Source organism: Bacillus rossius, chromosome 7 (assembly GCF_032445375.1).
Source record: "Bacillus rossius redtenbacheri isolate Brsri chromosome 7, Brsri_v3, whole genome shotgun sequence".
In the NCBI taxonomy this organism is placed as follows: domain Eukaryota; kingdom Metazoa; phylum Arthropoda; class Insecta; order Phasmatodea; family Bacillidae; genus Bacillus; species Bacillus rossius.
The window spans coordinates 55,986,449-56,007,809 of record NC_086335.1 but is presented as its reverse complement, the minus strand read 5'-3'; the positions used below and the strand labels follow the sequence as shown (position 1 = coordinate 56,007,809).

Here is a 21,361-nt window from a genome sequence, read left to right as displayed (position 1 = left end):
ACAGTGCATAAACATTTTTGACTGAAATCCTATATAATATTTTGGTGACCGGGAGTGATGTGAAACCTCATATTCTGCTCTGGTAAATTACACGGTTGTTGTTCAAATGCTGCAGGATGTTTTGTTACAAGATACTGAATACACGGGTTGTGATACCCGGCTGCCACCGACGACCACGCACCGATGAGGGCACAGCCCGCGGTGTGGCAGGCCTCTGCGATCCCGGAGACGACCTGCCCCGCCACGCCCACGTCCAGCTTCCCGCAGGCGAAGTAGTCCAGGAAGAAGAGTGGCTCCGCCCCGTGGGCCAGGATGTCATTGACGCACATGGCCACCAGGTCCTGCCCGATCGTCGCGTGCGTCCCGCACAGCTGCGCTATCTGCAGCACACACAGTCACCTTCATGCATTTCCACCACACTACACAGTATCCTTACTTATATACGCCCCTCCTCCTTGTTTTGTAAACATTTTAGAGAAAAAAAATTTAAAAATGTGTTTTTCTGGGTTTATCTGAGGGCAGGGCAGCTTGGCATGCATCAAACAGCAAGCCATGTATTGTGAGCGGCGGGAGGTGATTTTGTAAGCGGCAGTGATACAGAGACTGGTATTATAGTTTGTCCGCTCTCAGTAGGACTGTCGTGAGGCGTGACAGACGTACGCAGTTAGTCGTATCTCAAACGACATAAAGATAAAGAAAGCTGGACTCGCACGCTTGTGTTGATGTGCAGTGTTGTCGGAGAAGAAGAGGGGAAGGGAAGTGGGTGGAGCAGGTACCTACGTCTGGTTGGCTGGCTAGCTGGCAGGAAGAAGGTAAAGCCACATCTCTGCCTCCCCCACCCTCCCTAATTAGAACAAAGACGCAAAACTTGCTAGTCGTTCCGCTAGCTGTTAAATTTAATCAAAATTTAATTGGTGTTTAAATAAGTTGTGGCGGTATTTCATTTTGCTTTTATTAAATGTTAGTTTTTCATACCTGAAAAAAAAAAAAATCTATTTTTTCCTCCAAATTAGCGTATAGGCACCCCCCCCCCCCCCCTTTTTTTTTTGGAGTCGAAAATTTGGAAAAAATAGGGGGGCCTTTACGCGAGTAAATACGGAAAAGTGAGTTTGCTTGTTTTGCCTGCAGAAACAACTTTATTACCAGCATATAACAGTGCAAAAAAAAACCACACTGTGTGTCTTGTGCTATAGACACTACAAGTGTGAATAGTTACAGACGTTACAGAGTTTTATATTTATTACTGAGTGAACATGTTCGCGTTATGTTCCTATCTGAACTCAAGTTACACGCAGGGCGCTGCAAGGAATCCCACAGACGGCGGCAGCAGCCGGCACAAACCTTCAGCTTGGTCCCTACTCCGTCCGTCCCGGACACCAGGAGAGGGTCTCTGTAGCCTGCAGCAGCCACGTCGAACAGGCCGCCGAAGCCACCGATGCCCCCGACCACTCCGCTCCTGTTCGTCGTGGCGACGACTCGCTTTATCCTGTCTACTAGCGTGTCTCCAGCGACAATGTCCACACCACTGTCCTTGTACGTCAGCTTTCCTTTCTGGAGGATCGCCCTTAAACAAGTACAAACACTGCATTAGGAAAATGCTTTTCTAAGTTATTATCATTGGTCTAAATTATAACTTTTGAAATATTCTGTAGTGTGTGTACATATGGTACTATCATTACTCACACCACAGTAAAACTTCCACACAAAACATTTTGTACGTTATCAAAACATAGAAATCAATATCCAAATTTTTTAAAAAAAGTCACCTGTTGACTATGTTGGAAATTACGAGATTTTCAAATAGATCAAAACATTCATTGAATTGCTGCTCTTGTCATATCACTGGGAAAAAATTACTCACAAGGGATTGGCATTTTCCTCCCATATCAAGGCAAGGCCATACATGACGTACGTGTAAATTACAACACCTACACTTAATTGCTGGTAGCTAAGAAATTATTTTAACCATTTTCACGGCTATTCCATGGAAATTATACACAATAAAATAATATTGTTCTATAGGTTTCACAGGTAAACTACTAAACTAGAAAGAGACCAGCTATTAATCGAGAGAGAGTTGATTATAATCAGTATGTAGCTATATTTCCTTATGAACAATAATTTCGAGTTTTATTTATTTAAGTCATTTATTAAGAAAATTCTTCTAAGTGAACAAATTGCATTTTTCCTCACTAACTAAAACCTATTTTGAAAAAATTAGTTCATTACAATAAAATGCAGTAAAACCTTCTTAATAAAGTTAAATATGTTTCCTGCATAGTAACTTCTTAACAGGGATTTACGTAACTACAAGTTTGAGCTTACCTTTGTATAACAATTTTCTACGCAATTAATACCTAAATAAAATAACAATACTATAACAAAAAAATTAATTCAAGTTAAGAGATAGTTTTTATATTTGTTAACTATTTGAAGTACCCTGCATTGCCCAGACTCTACACACTAAAGGGGATGAAGTTTTTTTTAAAATTTTAAATAGAAAGTAATATTCCTCCTAATTAGGGCCAAAATTTAGCAAAGCTCGAATAAAATTGGATTTTGGAGACTTAAAACACCCTTCCAAATAATTATTTTTATATAATTACAATCTTTTATTGTAAAGCTTGAAGGTATACAATGTTTGTCAATAATCCATATGGATGGTCTAGAGATAAAGACAGTAAATGTTCCTCTTATTCTGAACATCTAATGTAAAAAATTTCAACAATAATAACAAAAATTCTGCTTTAAGGAGCAAGAAAAAGGTATTTGAGTAGTTTTTTTGAAATTGCCTGTACACAGTTAACTTCCGCTTGTTTTGAAGGTCAAGTGTGCAAAATCTCATTAAGCTCAAAGTAGAACAACTGTAGATTTTTATAAAAAAAAAACAAACCCATACACCCTTCTCTATAAATAAATGTGTGCGCGTAGCCATGAGGCTACTAATTACTTTGCAGGGTAAGTAGACCGCATTAAATTAAACCACGGGTATGCTGGTAAGAACTTATTTATTAGCCCAACCGACTGCACGAACCAATACTACTGCATTTATCACGCAGCTGTCGCAGGCAATGAGAGTAAGAGTGACTTGACTTGTTCGAACGCCAGGAAATGTTGTTTGTCTCTACGCAGGGCTGGAAACACCCCCAGCGGGGGGTTTTTTTTTTTTTTTTACAATCCCCCGGGCAGCCGGGCTAACGTAACTCCTGAAGGTGTGCTGCCTCCGTCGCCCAGAGGTGTACATGTGTATTAAATGGAATTAGCTGTAATTGTGAGCCTGCTGTTACAGCAGAGAGGCGGGACTCACCTGGCCACACCTTTGTGGGCGATGTCAGTGCGGTGCTGGGCCCCGTCGAACCGGACGAGGCGGCACGCCAGCGTGGCCCGGGCCGCCGCCACGGCCAGCTCCCGTGCCCGAGCCACCACCAGCAGCACACGGCCCCCGCTCGTCACCACCTCCCCACCGTGCCGCGCCGTGCCGCTGTGGAACACCAGGTGGTCCGGCAGCCGGCACACCTCCTCCAGTCCTGCGCCCGTTGCGACCACGCACTTAGCCCCTGCACACCAGGCTTCTGTGAATCCTCCTCTTTTTTTACTCCAATTTAATATCATATTATTCACGAATATAAAAATTTTTGTAATAAAATCTAACCAAACACTAAAATATTAGTACAATATTTCTATGCTGTAGGTAGTCTCTACCCATGTATAGTCTTTAGTATTTAACTTTTATTACTAATATTTTATAACACTTGCTAAGTTTTCTATTACCATTATACTAGAACACAGATAAAATCTTTAGGTATGTAACATTAGAGTATCCCTGAATGTAAAGTATGCATGATGCCTTTTTATACCACCTAATGACTCACTTCTTTTGTTATCAGATCATTTTTTTTTTTATCAAATGGTACATAAAATTTATTATTTTTTTTCCCCTGTTAACAACGTATGACTCAAAACATTTTCCTATTTCACAAACATATTATTCGGGAAACTACTCTCTCTACCTCAGGCAGTTAGTTACTGTCTAAGAAAAAATAACATGCCCTCTTTTATCGCATAATCGTTGCACTCGCGTAATCGTTGCACCCATATTTTTGGTCTTCAAAATTTGGATAAAAAAAAACTCTCGCGTAAACGTCGCATGATGTTTTTGGTCCCGCTATTAGATGCCGAACGCTTTGTGTAGGTATCTTTTCCGTATAAAACAATGTATTTTAAAGAAGAAATCTAATATTTATTCTGACATTGCCACTTACAGTGGAACCTCATTACGAGTATGGAATACTACGAGACCTTCGTTGTTATGACAGTTTTGTAACGCACCGTCAGTTTGACTACGTAAATCATAGTAAATTAAACCGGTTATTACGAGTGCCTCCTTGTTGGCCCTTTCGTAAGTACGAGTGATTTGAATGGCATCTTCAAAAAAAGAAAAACACGGTCAGTTAAAAAAATAATGTTCACGCAGTAAATACAGACAGCTATGTGGCTACGCGGGCGCCAGACGGACTGGGTGGAAGGACTGGTGACAAACATGCACTCTCTCTCTCTCTCTTTCCCTCCCTCTCTTGACGGCGCCAGTAGCCTCCCATCCTAAGGCAGCGGTGGGGTAAATCTAAAAATAGACCAGCCAACACCCTTCCTTTCTTCTTTATTTTTTTTATTTTCATCGCTTCACATACCCCTCCGTGATCTTGAACGGCGCTGGTATTTGTATCAGGCCATTTCATTCGCAATTAAATCAAAAACCGTTGTAGATACAAAAAATTTCATAGACACATTCTATTCGTAATTTAATTTGCTACAACTTTTATTCGACACATTTTTTTCACTATAGTGCACCGTTTTCAAGTTACGGTGTGAAATTAAGACTGTTTGGACGGTCCAGAATCTAACTTGACTTTAATTTTTTATATTCGGTAATTACGATTACTCGTTGTTATGAGAATTTTTGTCGCCGTTGTCAGGTCTCGTAGTAACGAGGTTACACTTAAGTTGTCTGATGTGTAAATTTTCTTTTAAAAACGTTTCTAAACTTTATAACCTTCATCTTTTCGTCTGCGTCGCCACGGTGTACCGCTTACAAATAATGTGGCCAGCGCTCGTTACAATCATTAATTTTTGGTTATGTTGCTTCCCGTATAGAGCGCGCAAACGTAGCTGAATATCGATATCTCGTCAAGTGCGTACAACGCGCGCTCTCCGTCGAGTGCCGAGTTAACTACATCTGATGGCCCACTCTCTTTTGTGGAGTGTGTACTTACTGCTGTGATAGTTAAGCGTTCGTTCGGCTTACATTTGGATCACAGATTTTGGTTTTCCATTTAAAGTTGAAAGGTTTTTTGTTGCATGACTTATTAATATAATAGTTTGGCGTGCTCTTCTATACTTCACGTTTTAAATAAACGTACTTTCCATGAATTGGTTTTTTTTATGAATAACTTTATCTGACTATAAAAAATTTTTTTCAGCATAATCGTCACACCCCTGTTTGTCAAGCTTGATTTTAGAATAAAAAGTGCGACGATTATGCGAGAAAACACGGTATTTAAACGGAAGATAGTTTTTTTCCCCTACATTTCTTTGTTTCCTTCAACATTTTAAACTACAGACTAAGAGAACTCAATGTAACTACTGTAACATGAACCTGATTAAATTTTCAGTATAAATTTCAACATATTTAGATTGGCTAAATTGTAACACATTCTGCTGCACCACTTGCATTAAAAAATTAAATCAAAAAGAGAGAGAGCCTAATTTTTGGAGATGAACTCAAAACACTCGGCGACTGCCACTGGTGATCCAACTATTGAGCCAAAGCTGGGTCTAGCCCATTCAGTATTTGTCGATTAAATATTTTCCCATCATCCTTAGACACAACTTTAGTATTCAATTATTTAACAGCAGCTACTAACCTTCAATGACATTTCCCTTTGTTGAAGTCTCAGGATAGCCACGACTGGCCATAACAACGCCAACTGTATAAATGTCAGTCTTCCACTTCAGATCCATTTCAGCTAGTTTTCCTTTACAACACATCTGCAGGTGAAAACAGTAGCAGGTATAAATGATTAGGGTGATAAAAACTGAACTCACATTTTGAAGCAGCAAGGTCCGGCCTTCATGATTTCAGTTTTCCAAAAGCTCTCAAAATCACTCCAGGCACATGCTGGGAAGGTTGCTTGTCATAGGCAGTGGCCAAGTCATTTCTCAACTTTCTGAATTTTGTTACGGTATGAATCCCTCTCTTAACGACCTCATTAGCGAGATGTAAAGACAAAGTAAAATTATACGTACATCAGTAACTCAAGTCTTTACTTATTAAGCTGGACTCACAATGATCGTTTCCATCAATCACGTGACCTAAGGACAATTAGAAGGTTTGAAAAATTCCATTTGTCTGTCCGTGCATCAATAGATTCCCAAGCTTTAACTTTCGACAGACAGAGGAATGAAATTATAACCTCCTAAGTGTAAGCAAGGTATTTCCAGCAACTTTAAATATCTTAAAAATGTTTTGAAGTTTGGTTTTGTTTAACTTCTTCCATGAAATGTATTTAACTTATGTTTGAACACTTTTTAAAGTTTGAAGTTCAGTACAAAAATTGAAAAGACATAGAAGTGTAAATAATTATGCTTGGTAAAACTGAAAATATGATAATAAATATCAGAGCAAAAAAAAAAGAGTTTAATGATTACAAGACCTTAACTTACATTATTGTCAAACTAATCTACCCATACAAGAGAAATTTTCCCACTATTTAAGCCTTCTAGGCTACTAGCAGCATCAAAATGGAAAATTATTTAACGAACGTGCAAATCACTGTGAATCGCTCAGATTGTTGACAGCCGGACGAATGGGTGACGGATAGATGCGACAGAGACACATGACCTTTAGAGGCAAATTTAAACCACCTTAGCTTTTTGTACTCAACATTCAGTCAGCATAATTACCTTACTTGCTAGTGATTATTTCAGGACAAAACACGTTCATGCAAAACCTTTAGGCTAGACAAAAAGTTTCAACATGTTTAAGTAAGTATAAATCAATGAAACCCAACTATTCTTTGCAACTAACCATCATGACACTATACAAGTCCGACTCCAGAAGTGGCAAAATAACTTCCGTTTCTGGATCACCAAACCTACAGTTGAATTCCAGGACTTTTGGTCCATCTGCCGTGATCATAAGTCCGGCATAGAGAACACCTGCAAGAAGAAAGTCAGCTCATAAACACGGCCAGATGTACAGCAGTCAGAAACCCTTCAATCAAAATAACTTAATCTAAGGACCATTCAATTAAGATTTTTTTCACAGTGGTAAAATGTTGGCCAAATACAATTATTGTTGGAGTTTGGTGCTTCAAAAACCCCAGTCATAGTCTAAATGTCGCTGTTCAAAAGAAGTAGTAATCCCACCACAACATTCCTAATTTAGAATCAAACATACTGCTTAACTTTGGGTTTCTTCCATCTTGTTTCGGCTTGCGCTAGTGGAGAAACTGATGCACAACAGTGTGACGGTAGCATTCACTACAACTAGCCAGAAAACTGGTGATTTAATCTGCCTGGTTACGAAACTAAGGAGCTGTTAATTATAGTTTGTGCAAGCTGTCAACAGGATGCCAGGACATAAGTATTAATTAAGTTGTTTTTTATTTTAACTAATTTTGATGTGAAAAAAAAACGTTGCTATTTTTTAATATTTAAATGTCGTACACTTGTCACCAGTATAGTACATAAATATATAAAATTAATAATAATTTGGCAAATACATATATATTTTCTATTAACAAAATATTTTTAATTAAAACTTTGGTTTTTACTTTTACATAATACTTGGTAAAATAATATACACTAATAAATAAATGTTTATAGAAGTACATAATAAAATTGCAGACTTTCGCAGCCACAGTCTAATACGTTATCCTGGCTTTCCGTTTGAGGTGCGTTGAAGTGGCAGGTTGTACAGTATAACCCCGACCTAACGAACACCGTTATAACGACAAACTCTTTATTACGAACACGCAATATGGTCCCGCCAAAACTGTATTATTTTTTACGTATATTAACCTCTAATTAACGAGCATTTTTTCTTCGCCACATGACGTAACTCCGTTATTACGAATTACTTTTACCATAGGACGAGAACTAAAATAACTTTAAACACGATATAGTGTTTGCAAGCTACATATTTCCTTGTATGTATTATGCTTTCGCGTAATATGTATACATTCGACTTCACAACGTAAATATTGGCTTAGCTTCATAGATAACCATAGTACAGGCTACATACCACATCTATTGAAAAAAGTAAACATCTATGAAAACCTATTCCATAGCTGCGACAATACATTTTAGAAAAACCTCGACAGTAACTATCGATTATAGCCACAGTTGCAGTCTCATCTCTGTTTTGCCAGGTGACGATTACTGCATTTAAGTATGACATCTCTGACTGTTATGAGTTTTTTTTACCGCCCGCTAGTTACATTCGTGTGATGTTTGTGTGCGCGATACACTGCAACGAAATTAACGAAGTGAAATATTAATTTGTTTTGATCGATGGAGGGTAAAAGAAAACGCAATGCAATTTCGCTAGCCACAAAAATGGAAATTCTGCATGCTGTGGATAGTGGTGAAAAAAAATCTGACGTCGCTAAGAAGTATGGAATACCATCATCAACTCTCTCGACTATACTTTCGAACAGAAGTAAAATAGACAGTGCAGTTCTTCTTGGGACAGATAAAAAGAAATATCGACCATGCCAAGATGAAGCGTTAGATACGAAAATGTTCGATTTTTTGATGGAGTCACGATCAGCAAACATACCTATTTCAGGGCCGATTCTGCAGGAGAAGGCACGGTATGAAGCACTGAGAATGGGGATAGAAGGCTTTCAGGCATCTAATGGATGGTTGCACCGATTTAAAAGTCGATGGAGCCTGACAACTTTAAAGGTTTCTGGCGAAGAAGGCTCTGTTGACCCTGCAGTAGAAGAAGCATGGACTTCAAAACTCAATGGAATTACAGCCGGTTATGCACCAAACAACATCTTTAATGCAGATGAGGCTGGTGTGTTCTTTAACCTCCTTCCAGATAAAACCTTGGCACTGAAAGGGGAAACATGTCACGGGGGAAAGAAAAGCAAGGACAGGTTTACAGTTCTTTTGTGTTCAAATTCAGATGGAACAGAAAAGTTGGCACCACTTGTCATTGGTAAATTTGCAAGACCCCGCTGCTTTAAAAATGTGAAGAACCTGCCATGTCCTTACAAATTAAACAAGAAATCATGGATGACCTCATCTATATTTTGTGAGTGGCTTGGAAGCGTAGATGCACGAATGGGTTGTAAGAACAGGAAAATATTAATGTTTCTTGACAACTGCTCTGCACACAGAGTGGAAGGAATACAACTGAGAAATGTAAAAGTGGTTTACTTCCCACCAAACACCACTAGCAAGCTCCAGCCAATGGATCAAGGTGTGATATCGCAGGTAAAGAGGATTTTCCGTCGCCAACTTGTGCAGTACCTCATCAGAAAAATGGAATGTCAAGATACAGAAAACATGAAGTGGAACATACTACAGGCAATGCAACGCATATGTATGGCATGGAGCAGCATTGAAGCAACTTCCATTGCCAAATGCTTCCAGAGAGCAGGCTTTCAAGTTAGCCCTAACGAAATAGATGATGAAACACTTGAACATGTTGATGAGGATGAGTGGAAGCATGTTACCAACAATGCAGCAGGTGCTACATTTGAAGATTTTGTTGAGGTTGACAGTGCAGTCATCACAAGCTCATCTTCCACAGATGAAACTCAACCAACATGCAAGGATAATGAACAAGATGAAGAAGGTGAAGAGATTGAAGCTGAAGTGACCAGACCATCAAGAAAAGATGTGTATTCTGCTCTTGACGTACTCGAAAGATTCCTTTTGACGTCAGATTGTTCGAACAATCAGTCAAGCTTGAAATCACTACGCCAGGTAGAGTGTGCAGTTGTACAAGAAATGAAAATCAGCAGCTGTAAGCAAACTTCAATTCGGGACTACTTTTCAGAAAAGTAGATGTATATTTTCTGCATTGTACAGTAACCTGTACAGAATTACATATTAATGGGTCAGTGCCGATTGTCCTTATTAATCAAATCAATTAATTTTCTGTTTTTATTGTGAAATGTTGATATTATTTGCTAGGGCCTAATTGTAAGTTATTCTCTTGCAATTGTGCCATGTTATTATTTTTTATGATTGATGTGTACAGTATGTAGGCTATTGTGTTTGTCTTGGATCGTTTACTGTATTTCAAAATTCCTATTATCGATACCTTATTAAATTTGTCAAAAAACAAACTTTTTCGAGATTTTGGATAAAAAAAATGACCCCTTTATAAAGAACTCCTTTATAACAAACATGCCAAAATTTAATCCCTTCAATTTTGTTATAAAGAGGTTTTACTACCAACGTTTGCTCTGCATCGCAGCAGGCATGCTCAGGGTTTAACGTCTGTACACTCTACCTCTCCAACGGGACTGAACCTCAAAAGCCCAGAATAGTTTAACAGTACACAATTAGGTACATAATTCAGTTGAACTTCATTGCAATTGTGATTTGCTTCTGATTTAGGTGTTGTGCTGAGTATTTTCATCCATTTTGGTGTTATTCTGGTTTTAAAATTATTCACCATATAGGTAATCTTTCCTCTATCATTTTGAATACTTAAGGACTTTCTTATGCTTGTCTTAAGTTTGAATCAAGTTGGCACAATGAAGTTACTTTAAAGAGACACCTCTGAAATTGCCATGTTGCTGAAAGGTATTACCACTAAAGCGAAATGAGCAGCAAGGCGTGACCGCAGTCACGACTCACCAGTGAAGGAAATGTTCTCCTTCCTGAGGCCGTCGACGGCAGCCTGCAGCACTCTCTTCTTGACGAACTCCAGCTCCCGGCCACACAGCAACGGGCACGGGCAGTAGGCGCCCATCCCCCCCGTGTTGGCGCCCTGGTCTCCGTCCAGGTGTCGCTTGTGGTCTTGCGACGGGAGCATCAGCTTCACCGTCGAGCCGTCGCAGAACGCCAGCACCTGAAGTGCAGCCAGCCGTCATGCAGCTCCCAAAACTGTTTCAGGTTTACTTCGTTTGGCTTGGTTGATTATTGCGACAGTTGTAGTCACTCCTGTTGATTATTTTACGGAGGTTATACCAGTAAGTAAAAAGAAGTGCACGCTTGGAATAGTAAGACATGCTCATCATGCCAAAAAATTAGGATAAATAGCTTAAAATTGAAACCACCCCAAACAAAAATTGAAAAATCCACATGGCAAAGGCTAATCTTCCTTACAAAATCATTTTCAAACAAACTATTGAACACTCTCACCTTACAGGAACATTCCATTTTTAATTTTCCTATTACACAAAGTAAAAGAATAGCCTATTGGGAAAAAAAAGTCAGTAGCTTGCAAATAAAATAAAAAAGATGTAAAGTTTAAATTTACCTGCAGAAACAGAGTAAAGATCCCTGACAATTTCAATGCATTACACCATCTCCTCGCAAGTGGGTTCTCAGTAGCTGTGTTCGCTAGCGCGTCACCCTCATGTGGCGAGGGTGCGGGCGTGATCCCAACACCCCAGCAAGACTCACATTCATGAGCATTCTTAGTGGTTCGGAGCCAACTGTAACCTTGCGCCCGTGCGCACAAACAACGCGACACTAAACCAGGTGAAACACTCACTGACACTTCCTCTCCCTGCAGCAGCTCCTCGACGACCACGCTGTCGCCGGCCGCGCCGAACTTGCGCGCCGTGAGCACGGCATCAACGGCAGCGCACGCTTCGTCCCTGCCGGAGGCCACGACCACCCCCTTGCCGGCCGCCAGCCCCGAGGCCTTCACCACCAGCGGGGCGTAGCTGGCCCTGCACAGCACGGCACGGACCGACCGCTGAGATACCTCAAGCAAAAACCTCGTTAATGTCGTGACTGTTAAGAAATAAGACTGTAGACATTTCCATAACTTTACCGCTTCAACACCACAATATGACTGAACGCCCGGCAGGCCATTCTTTTACAAGACGATGAATTCACAACACTGAAATTACACCAACTTTACAACACTAAAAACACACATACCAACTGTAACATATACAACATCACCTTCCTCTTAAGTTGAAGACCGCTTCCAAATCAATAAAACACTAGTCATACCGACTATGAGAAAAACGGACAGGAGGCTTAACATTTCTTACAGGTCTTTCGTGCAAATTAACATAAATTGTTTCGCCAGTATTTGAATCTAAATTATTTTCTGGATTATAGTCACTTGCGAGGCCAAAACAGAACATAACACCGAGCCCGACAATCCACGACGAAAAAATGGCCATCCTCGTCTCCAAATATGTCGTGACTGTAAAGAAATAAGACGGTAGACGTTTCCATAACTTTACTGCTTCAACACCACAATATGACTGAATTCACAACACTGAAATTACACCAACTTTACAATACTAAAAACACACTTACCAACTGTAACATATACAACAGTTACAAAGTTCCTCACTTAAAAGAACACTGAAACCCTTTTAAAAAAAACTTTCCTGACTTGGTAACTATGCAGTGTCCAAACAATAGGTGTTTGTGAATAATATATTATATGGTTTGAAGAATATACATTTTAAGGAAAAACTCATTTTTTTGAATAGTTCACAATAATATTCTAATATATTAAATTTAATTTTAGAAAGCCATCAATTTATTCAGATGTTTTATTTTTTATGGAAAGATTCATTTATAGCTTCTAAATTAATTTAATCAATAGTATTAATGCAGAAATAACGGAACTTTGACTTAAATATACAAGTATTCTACCTTACTTATTAGTTTTACAATTAATGAAAATATTTTAAATTCCTTTCCTTAATATACACAACCAGTATAAATCTTACAGTCAAATAAACTAACATGATACTGCATTAAAAACCATTCATGTTTTTAGAAACTTTTAAAGTTGACAGTTATTTAATCATTCTTCAGGTATAAGTTAGTAACGTGACAATTTATCGAAAACAGTGACCACCTAATACTTTAACCTCATAGTTGTTTTGGTGCCATTATTTTGGATGTGGCGTTCTGCAAATAACTTTTTTTTTTCACTAGCTTCATACCTCAAATTGGATTTATATAGCTGTGTAAGGAGATTGAGGCAATGGTTTTATCATTTTAAGTATAAATTCTAAAAACAATTATGTAATAAGCATGTAGGAATTTAAAGGTAAATAAGTATTCCAAATCACACACATTATTGGAAAACTATACATATAAGTTACTCATTAAGAAGTTTTCCTGCTTAATGAGTTTTTCTTATTTAATATGTTAAAATTTTTAAATATGTACGTTTAAATTTTTACACCTGGCGAGACACTTTTTGACCGAATTTTACAATATTTCATATCTCTACAAGATGCTATTAACAGTTCAGTATAAATATTTCTCATTAGTAAGTATAATTACCAAAACTATCAGTATTTTCAGGTACGTTGTAATGAGATTAGACTGTGATGAACTAATATAATAATTCAACGTGTAAAGACATTATGAGTATGAAATATTAACATTTAAAATTAATATTTCGATGGCAGAAAATATTATATTTGTAATCAGATTGCATGGATATAATGTATTTATGGCAGTTTCAATTTAAGCTGAATGGGAGAGGATAATATTTTTTACCAAATGAAAAATAAAGAAGGCAGTTCAAAATGACGGGGAACTGTCTGACTGACTCACCCCTGAATAAACAATTTTGCTTCTTCCGCCGAGGTGAACGACCTCCATTTAGCCGTGGGGATGCCGTTACGGTCCATGAAACCTTTCGCCCAGCTTTTATCGGACTCGATGCGAGCTCCATCTCTTCCCGGCCCGAAGCAACAGATGCCGGCGTCACGCAGAATGTCTGCGATGCCGCCGGCTAGAGGATCCTCCGGACCCACGACCACCAGGCTGACGTCTTTGGCCAGGCACCATGTGGCTACAGCCTGCAAGTGGCAGCACTGTGTCAGCAACTTCAAACACAACACTTGGAACTCATCCTTACTTATCACTTTACATGATTCTTAAAAATATATAATATCGATAGTCATTCCTCATTCTAGCAGGGACAAACCAAATAAAATTTTTTTTATAGCAACTAACACAAAATTAGAATTTAATTCTGAGTAACAACCATGCAATTTCATTAGACCAACCATCACTAATTCAACTAGTGAAAAACTTTAATGTTCTCTTGTATAGAAAGATGTCCAACTTGTAAGCTGAATGGTTAGAGATTCTGGCTGGAGCTGAGGGTCCAGTGTTCAATTCTTGGCCGGGTTGCAAATTTTACACATGTTGAAAATACCCTTCCCCGGGTTCAGGACACGGTGTCGTGTTAGCCCTTCACCTCCGCACTGCAGAAGGCAACGACGGACCACTGCAGAATCGACTCGCCTGGTCTGCCCCTGCCACGCAGTGGTATTCATCTCGCGACGATGACCGGGGATCCAAGCCAGCTTCCGGGGTGCTCACGCATTCCTCATCCCACAAGAAGCCATCATTTTCAAATTAAACTATGCCCCAATGTAGGTACTAAATACAGTTGGTGCTCTTTAATTCATGGAGCCATGCATTTTTCATGAAAAGATTTCCAGACCAGCTGTGTATTAAAACACTGTAGCTTGTCTGTGTTCAGCATCCTGTGCTGAAGCAAACACGTCCTGAATGGCTCAATCAAATAGGGCAATGGCTTCTCTTGCCGACAGCCACCAATTACAAGGGAATAATAGTTAATGCGGGCATACTGTATTGCAATCTAATGAGCGATTAAATTTTTACACAAAAAATACATGCCTCTAGTAATCCTACAATCTTTAGTATGGCACATTCAAAAATGTGGCACCAATCTAATCGCTCGCGTTCAGATTTTTGAGGGTGATTTTCTGTTTCCTAGTAGTTTATAATCACATTTGCACAATAATATAACTGTGTATGTACCATGTACAGCCAGAGAGCAGCTCATTACAACTCCTTTAAATACTGCTGGACTGTATATTAATTTTTTGGGTATTCCTATAAAAAAAATATATATTGATACATGATTCTGAAAAATTGATAATCTGGAAGAGCTTTTATTATACAATGAACACGAGACATTCTGTAAAAATTTAAAAACTTCACACTGCATACCAAAGGACAGATGGTAACAGTGCACATTTGTATGTGCTGGGAAGCTCTCAGATATAGGCAAATTCAAATATCAAACAGAACTCCAAAATGTGAATTAATTTTATTGCACAGTAGCAAGTTTTAAGTATCTCATAAAAAAAACTAACAAGTTATGGTACTGACATGGTCAGGGCCAAAAAGAGATTACATAATAAGTTCTAAGTTTTCTTTGGATGACAAATTTAAGCAGTATCATTTCAGGGCTTATTCTGAGAATGCAGTTATACAGTTCAGAACAAGATTCAAAGAAGGCCTATGGATCTGTTTTACTACAGTGATAGTGGTGTCGCTTAAAATATTTTAAGACGAAACCTTCTGTCTTGATGGAGGTGGAAATACAAAGGTGAGAAGATGACCAATGGAACAACTGAGGAAGGGTGCCAGCCAGCCAGCCAGCTGGCCGGCCAGCTAGGTAGCAAAGGTGAGGAGCTCCGCACTAGTTCATGGCGGGCAAACGCGACGTGGCGAGAATTCTCAGGGTTGTGACGTCACGAGTGGTAGTGGCATAGGCAGGAGGGTTGTACCCCAGAAAGGATACAGCACAAAGGTTTTGGCTTGCACCCTTAAAAAAAAACAGCCGCTCCAGTTAACAGTCGCCACATACCCTGCAACTGCGCCAGTCCGAAGTCCGCATTGTAGGGGAGGAGGGGAGGAGGGAGGGAGGGGGACAGGAAAGAGGGAGTGGGAGAGAGAGTAAGAGAGGTGTATACATCTTCCCATCAACTCTTCCTCCCTAATGTACGCCCATGTAAAGAAGTACATACATTTTTCTCATTTCATACATTACCAACATGTTAAAGAAAAACCGTCCATACTCAATAAAACACCTGAATATCATAAAACATGTAAATCTTACCTCATAGTTCTTTACATCTAATTCAACTAAAATAACTTTATCCACTTGACTTATTCCAGCATTTCCTGGTGAAACAAAAATTTGTTTAACCTGAAACATAAGAGAGCTGTGTATAAGGAAATAAGTTTTATATTTTATTACACAAGTTAAATACCCGCAACTGAATATGCAGCACTGCTACTAGTTTAAACCAAGGCTGAAAAAAAAAGGATAACTTAAAGATAACTTTGATTCCTAAAAAAATATTTAGAACCGCAAAACAGGGTGTATAGGATCAGAGGGGTAAAGAGTATCAAAAGTTTGTAACATTATATTTTGAAATATAATATAGCAGAAAATAATTATACATAGAACTATGTATTAGAACTATCATGAAAACTATTAGAACAATGTATAATTCTTGAAGTGAAACTTCTTTGCTGAGAGGGCTACAATTGTCAAGCATTACAAAAATTCTGATTGCACAAGGGTAATAGGTGGTGGGGGAACCGGTAGAGAAGTAGAGTGTGTCAGCAGCAACGCCACTCCAACGAACGCACTAATGGTCGAATGGGAAAATGGCAAGTGGGGGATAACTACATAGCGTAGCATGCTACATGCTAGTTGTAAGGCTGGGGAGAGGTAGAAATGACGCAGCAGTGATGCTACGGAATTCTAGTAATGCTTCATAACAGAGCATGACATTTCCTCACAAATTATTATCATTGAGGAATTTCCATAGATTTTCCAGGTTTTGATGTAAATTTCCTGACGTTCGTTGACCAATTTCCACTTCCCTAACTTTCCAAAAAATAGACACCCTCAAGGTATAAAACTGCAATGTAAACATCTGCCAATTTTCGCCTTGCGTTTCCACGTTTTTCATATGAAGTTAAGTGGTCCAAAAATGTTTTCAAGATTCTGACATGTGTATGGCAGGCTACATTTTTCTTTTCATCACATGCAGCACATTTTCATGAAAAATATTACCACAGTTTCTACATTTTTCAGATTAAAATTTTATGGTTGGTAATGTCTCGCGACTTTAGCATTTTATATTCTATCATAGTTTTCTTGCATTTGTAGCTTTTTACATTATTGCACTCTTACATTTATTGTGAAATTTATATACCCAGGCATGTATCTGTCTGGTGTAGGAGTGCAACACTAAAAAAAGGGGGAAACAACAAAAATGGATTTATTCAATTCCTTCTTTTATTTTTAATACTTCGGTCAAGGCATATTCAGGTATTTTCAAGAACTTAACATGTAACTGACCATTTTACATTAGCATGTGTGTGAACTTGGACACTGCCATACTAAATATTTTACTTCCAGCCATATGCGAAAACTATGTGTACAATTGTTGTGTAAAGTGAATGAAGAACAGTATTCACTTGAAATAGAATACGATACAAACTAAGGTGGAAAACAGTCTTGGCCCCGTCTTTAACGTAATGACATTTAACATTCTTGTATTTTAAAACAGCCTCAACAACCTATGCTATATTTCTAGTGCTGTTCTTTGAAGTCTACAGGATCATATTGCAGTTAGAAGCAAGTAAACAGTGACAACAGGATCAGGGATATTAGCCCAGTAAATGAAGGCCAAAAATCGCCTGTTGTCGCAACTAATTCCGGGAAAGCTGAATTTTTGTCAGATGTTAGACCCTTATAAGACACGTATCTCCCCCTTGTGCTTTCCCCCCCACCACTCTCGGAAGTTCTAAAATGTTGACCTTTACAGAATCGCTTGTGAATACGTAAATAATTGTGTAAAGTCTTATCTCGGCAATAGCGTGAAGAGTGGTTTAGTGGTTAGGGTCATGGCGGGCGGGCTGCAGGGCAGCTATGAAAAAAATGAAGGGACAGTCTTTCGGAGAACTGAAATTACATAGGAAGGATATGGTACTGACTCAATCTAGTCACAAATCTGTGGCTGTTCGATCAAAGCGAGTGACTGTGAATCCTCAACAGTTATTCAATCAAATACTCTGTTTGTGTGATGGTCCGACTAGATTAAAAGTTTACCTTTCGTACGAACTGGCTTCTCGGCCACCATCCTTATTCGTTGATGTTTCATTACGTAAAGGAGCAAAGTCACCATTCCTGAAGGTATTTTCTGAGGGCATTACTGATGAAATTAAACCCCAACAATATACAGGTACTGGTATAGTTATTGATGGAGGCTTTCTCCTCCATAGTGTAACATGGCCAATTGAAGAGACGTTTGGAGAAATCATTGAAAATTACTGCACATATATCGTCACTAAATATGGAATGAACTCAAATGTTGTTTTTGATGGGCACCCTTCAGAGCCAACAACTAAGGGAGAAGAACAGTCAAGAAGATCTGCTAAAAACTCATAATGTAACTTAGAATTTGAGACAAATACAAAATGTATCACGAAAAAGGAAGCTTTTATATCTAATACGAACAACAAAGAAAATTAACTATGAAACTGTCTGAAGCATTAAATAGAAGGGGAATAAGTTCATTCATAGCCGAAGGAGATGCTGACTTAGACATCGTAAAAACAGGAATTGAACATCTCAATAAATTCAATGTAGTCATAGTTGTGGGATCAGACACAGATCTTCTGGTACTGCTTGTAGCACTTGTGCCTGAAAATAACTCTGTATTCTTTCGAAAAGAAATCTGTGGCAAAAATCCTTCCGTTGTTTATTATGACATACAAACACTAGTAAATGTGCACAAGAGCATCAGAAAACTTCTTTTATTTGCATATGCAATTACAGGCTGTGACACCACCTCGTCATTTTTTGGTTTGGGAAAGACAAAATCTGTTGATGTGATCAAAGTTGTACCACAAGCCAAACTTCAAGCAGAGTTATTTTTGGAAAAAGATGTATCTCGCGATGAATTACTCGAAAAGGGAGAGACATTCATACTTGGGCTTAGGGGATATTCTAATCTGAATGAAGCTCGCTACTACAAATTTACATCCATGACATGTAAATCTGCTTTAAAATCAAAATCTAACTTTGGTTTATCAAAATTGCCCCCCACATCAGAAGCAGCTCACCAACATCTATTACGAGTTTACCTCCAGGTGCAATATTGGATGGGCAATAAACTTCCACCTACAGATTGGGGTTGGAGGCATGAATATGTAAAGGAAAATTGCAGGAAAAATAAAGTTTTAAAACCTGTTCCCAGTACCAAAGCCTTTGCCCCTGACGACCTTTGTCTTCTTTCCTGCAGCTGTAATACTTCATGCGGTAACAATTGCAAATGCAGAAAATCCGGTCTAAGCTGTTCTGCTATGTGTGGAAACTGTGATGGATTATCATGTCTTAACTCTCTAAATTTCGACGAAGAAATTGAACTACCTTCAGACAACTAGTGTCATAGTAAAGTTTGTAAATGCCAATGACTGATGCAGATGAAGGTCAACATGTATTCATTAAGGACAATTTGTTAAAAATTAAGGATACATTACTTTTATATTAGGGGCGGGTGGGCGGTCCGTGATGCTGTCATCTAAACTACAATTTAATATTTAAAACATTTATAACTTGTTTAAAGTTATTCATAATCATGACAGCTACCGGTTTTAGCCAGTCAGGGACACGGCGGGTGGTGGATAATGGGAGGCCCTTAATTGGGTAGGGGTATCTTTCCCCCCCGAACCAAATCTAGCTATGCGTGTTTAAGTAAAGAATTTATGTACACAGAATTGCTTTAAGTTTTTGCTAATATATATTATTGTTAACATAAAGTGCAAAAAAGAAAAAAATTATGTTAGTTGTTTTATGAATTATTTTATATAAAAATGAATACTGTTTAAAACTAGATATATTATTCCTCAAATAATTATGAAGGCTACGCGAACGGACTGCGAATACAAAAGGATGCACATAGTAGGTCGGTGCACTCTAGCCATACGCATGCGCTCACTTCCCCCCCTACCCAGCAGTAACCAATGAATTCCCCGATATAAACTATACAACATTTTAAAGCTGGAGCTGGAAGTGTGTGCTACAAAATTTCCTTGAAGATTTTTTGTGTATTTCCAATATTTAAAAACATCCAGAATGAGAACTGCACATTTTGACATTAAAAACCATTTTTTTTTTTTATGTTTGTGATTTTATAACGCCTTAACTATCAACATTAAAGAAAATATTGTCAGAAACAAAATTAAAAACCAGATTTTTGTGAACCAAATATGCTATATATTTACTACTTTACACAATTATTTACGTATTCACAAGCAATTCTGTAAAGGTCAACATTTTAGAACTTTAGAGAGTGGTGGGGGGAAAAGCACAAGGGGGAGAGGCAGGGACTTTTGAGGAAATACGTGTTTTATAAGGGTCTAACATCTGACAAAAATTCAGCTTTCCCGGAATTAGTTGCGACAAAAAACCTTTATTTACCGGGCTAATATCACTAGTTGAAAACCAGTCTCAGTTACGCTAATAAATAAAACCATTACAGGTAATATTTATAATAATTGTATGCTATCTATTAACACAAAAATATTTTATAACATTTACCTGAACATGGCTGCGCCTGAGTCACCGCACAAACAAATACAAAATGGTTAATTACATGTGAAGTTGTTAAAAATATGTCTCGACAGAATCATTAAAAATAAAAGGAACTGAAAATATCCATAATTTTTTTAAAAGCTTTGTGTTCCTTCACTAGTCAATAATCTAAAAGAAGAGATAAACTAGCTAGACACTTTAAAGCATAAAATAGGCTATTAACTTTCTGAGAGGAGAGTCAAGTGTGAAGCTGTTAAGCTGTAAATGTAATCATATGTTAGCATGAGAATTTTTTAATTAGAAATACATTATGTAACATGGAAGTAAATAAAAACATTTGGTTAGCACAGGAAAGAGTAGATAAAATAATCAAATTCAGGGGCCTGATGAATTGGCCAAGTTACAGCTTTATAAAAAAATCCTTATGGGATAAATATTTTGTTTTTAACTTTACCTTCGTCCTTTTTTAACGTAAAGACATATTAACATGACTATGAACTGAAGTTAAATGGTGTAATATAAATAGTATATAAATATATTTGCAAATACTTACGTGATCAGACTGGCTCAATTTCCAACAAATAGCATGTTCTCTTCCTCCACCCCCAACCACAAGAACACTTGACATTTTCCAATTTTGAACAGATAACCCTACAAAAAAATTACAAGGTTAATTAATGATAAAAAAAATTGAATACTGACTGTCAAAAAAGAAGCGCGAAAAGTTAATCAGATATGGCCACC

At 38.2% G+C, this 21,361-nt stretch overlaps 1 protein-coding gene across 3 annotated transcripts in view; it reads right to left on the bottom strand.

Annotated features, from left to right (window-relative positions):
- The window catches only part of LOC134534076 (trifunctional purine biosynthetic protein adenosine-3), a 36,047-nt gene that overhangs the window by 12,370 nt on the left and 2,316 nt on the right, over nucleotides 1-21,361 (bottom strand). For 2 of the 3 annotated variants that reach the window (XM_063372088.1, XM_063372089.1), the window contains exons 2-11: nucleotides 21,171-21,268; nucleotides 16,121-16,210; nucleotides 13,792-14,039; nucleotides 11,744-11,924; nucleotides 10,882-11,095; nucleotides 7,085-7,215; nucleotides 5,922-6,045; nucleotides 3,308-3,557; nucleotides 1,342-1,564; nucleotides 182-380 (exon numbers count right to left, since the gene is read on the bottom strand). In XM_063372088.1, the coding sequence (XP_063228158.1) occupies nucleotides 182-380; nucleotides 1,342-1,564; nucleotides 3,308-3,557; nucleotides 5,922-6,045; nucleotides 7,085-7,215; nucleotides 10,882-11,095; nucleotides 11,744-11,924; nucleotides 13,792-14,039; nucleotides 16,121-16,210; nucleotides 21,171-21,245 (1,735 nt within the window). In that variant the 5' untranslated portion in view covers nucleotides 21,246-21,268. The remainder of the gene's footprint in view (nucleotides 1-181; nucleotides 381-1,341; nucleotides 1,565-3,307; nucleotides 3,558-5,921; nucleotides 6,046-7,084; nucleotides 7,216-10,881; nucleotides 11,096-11,743; nucleotides 11,925-13,791; nucleotides 14,040-16,120; nucleotides 16,211-21,170; nucleotides 21,269-21,361) is intronic. The other variant, XM_063372090.1, reaches the window with a different exon arrangement.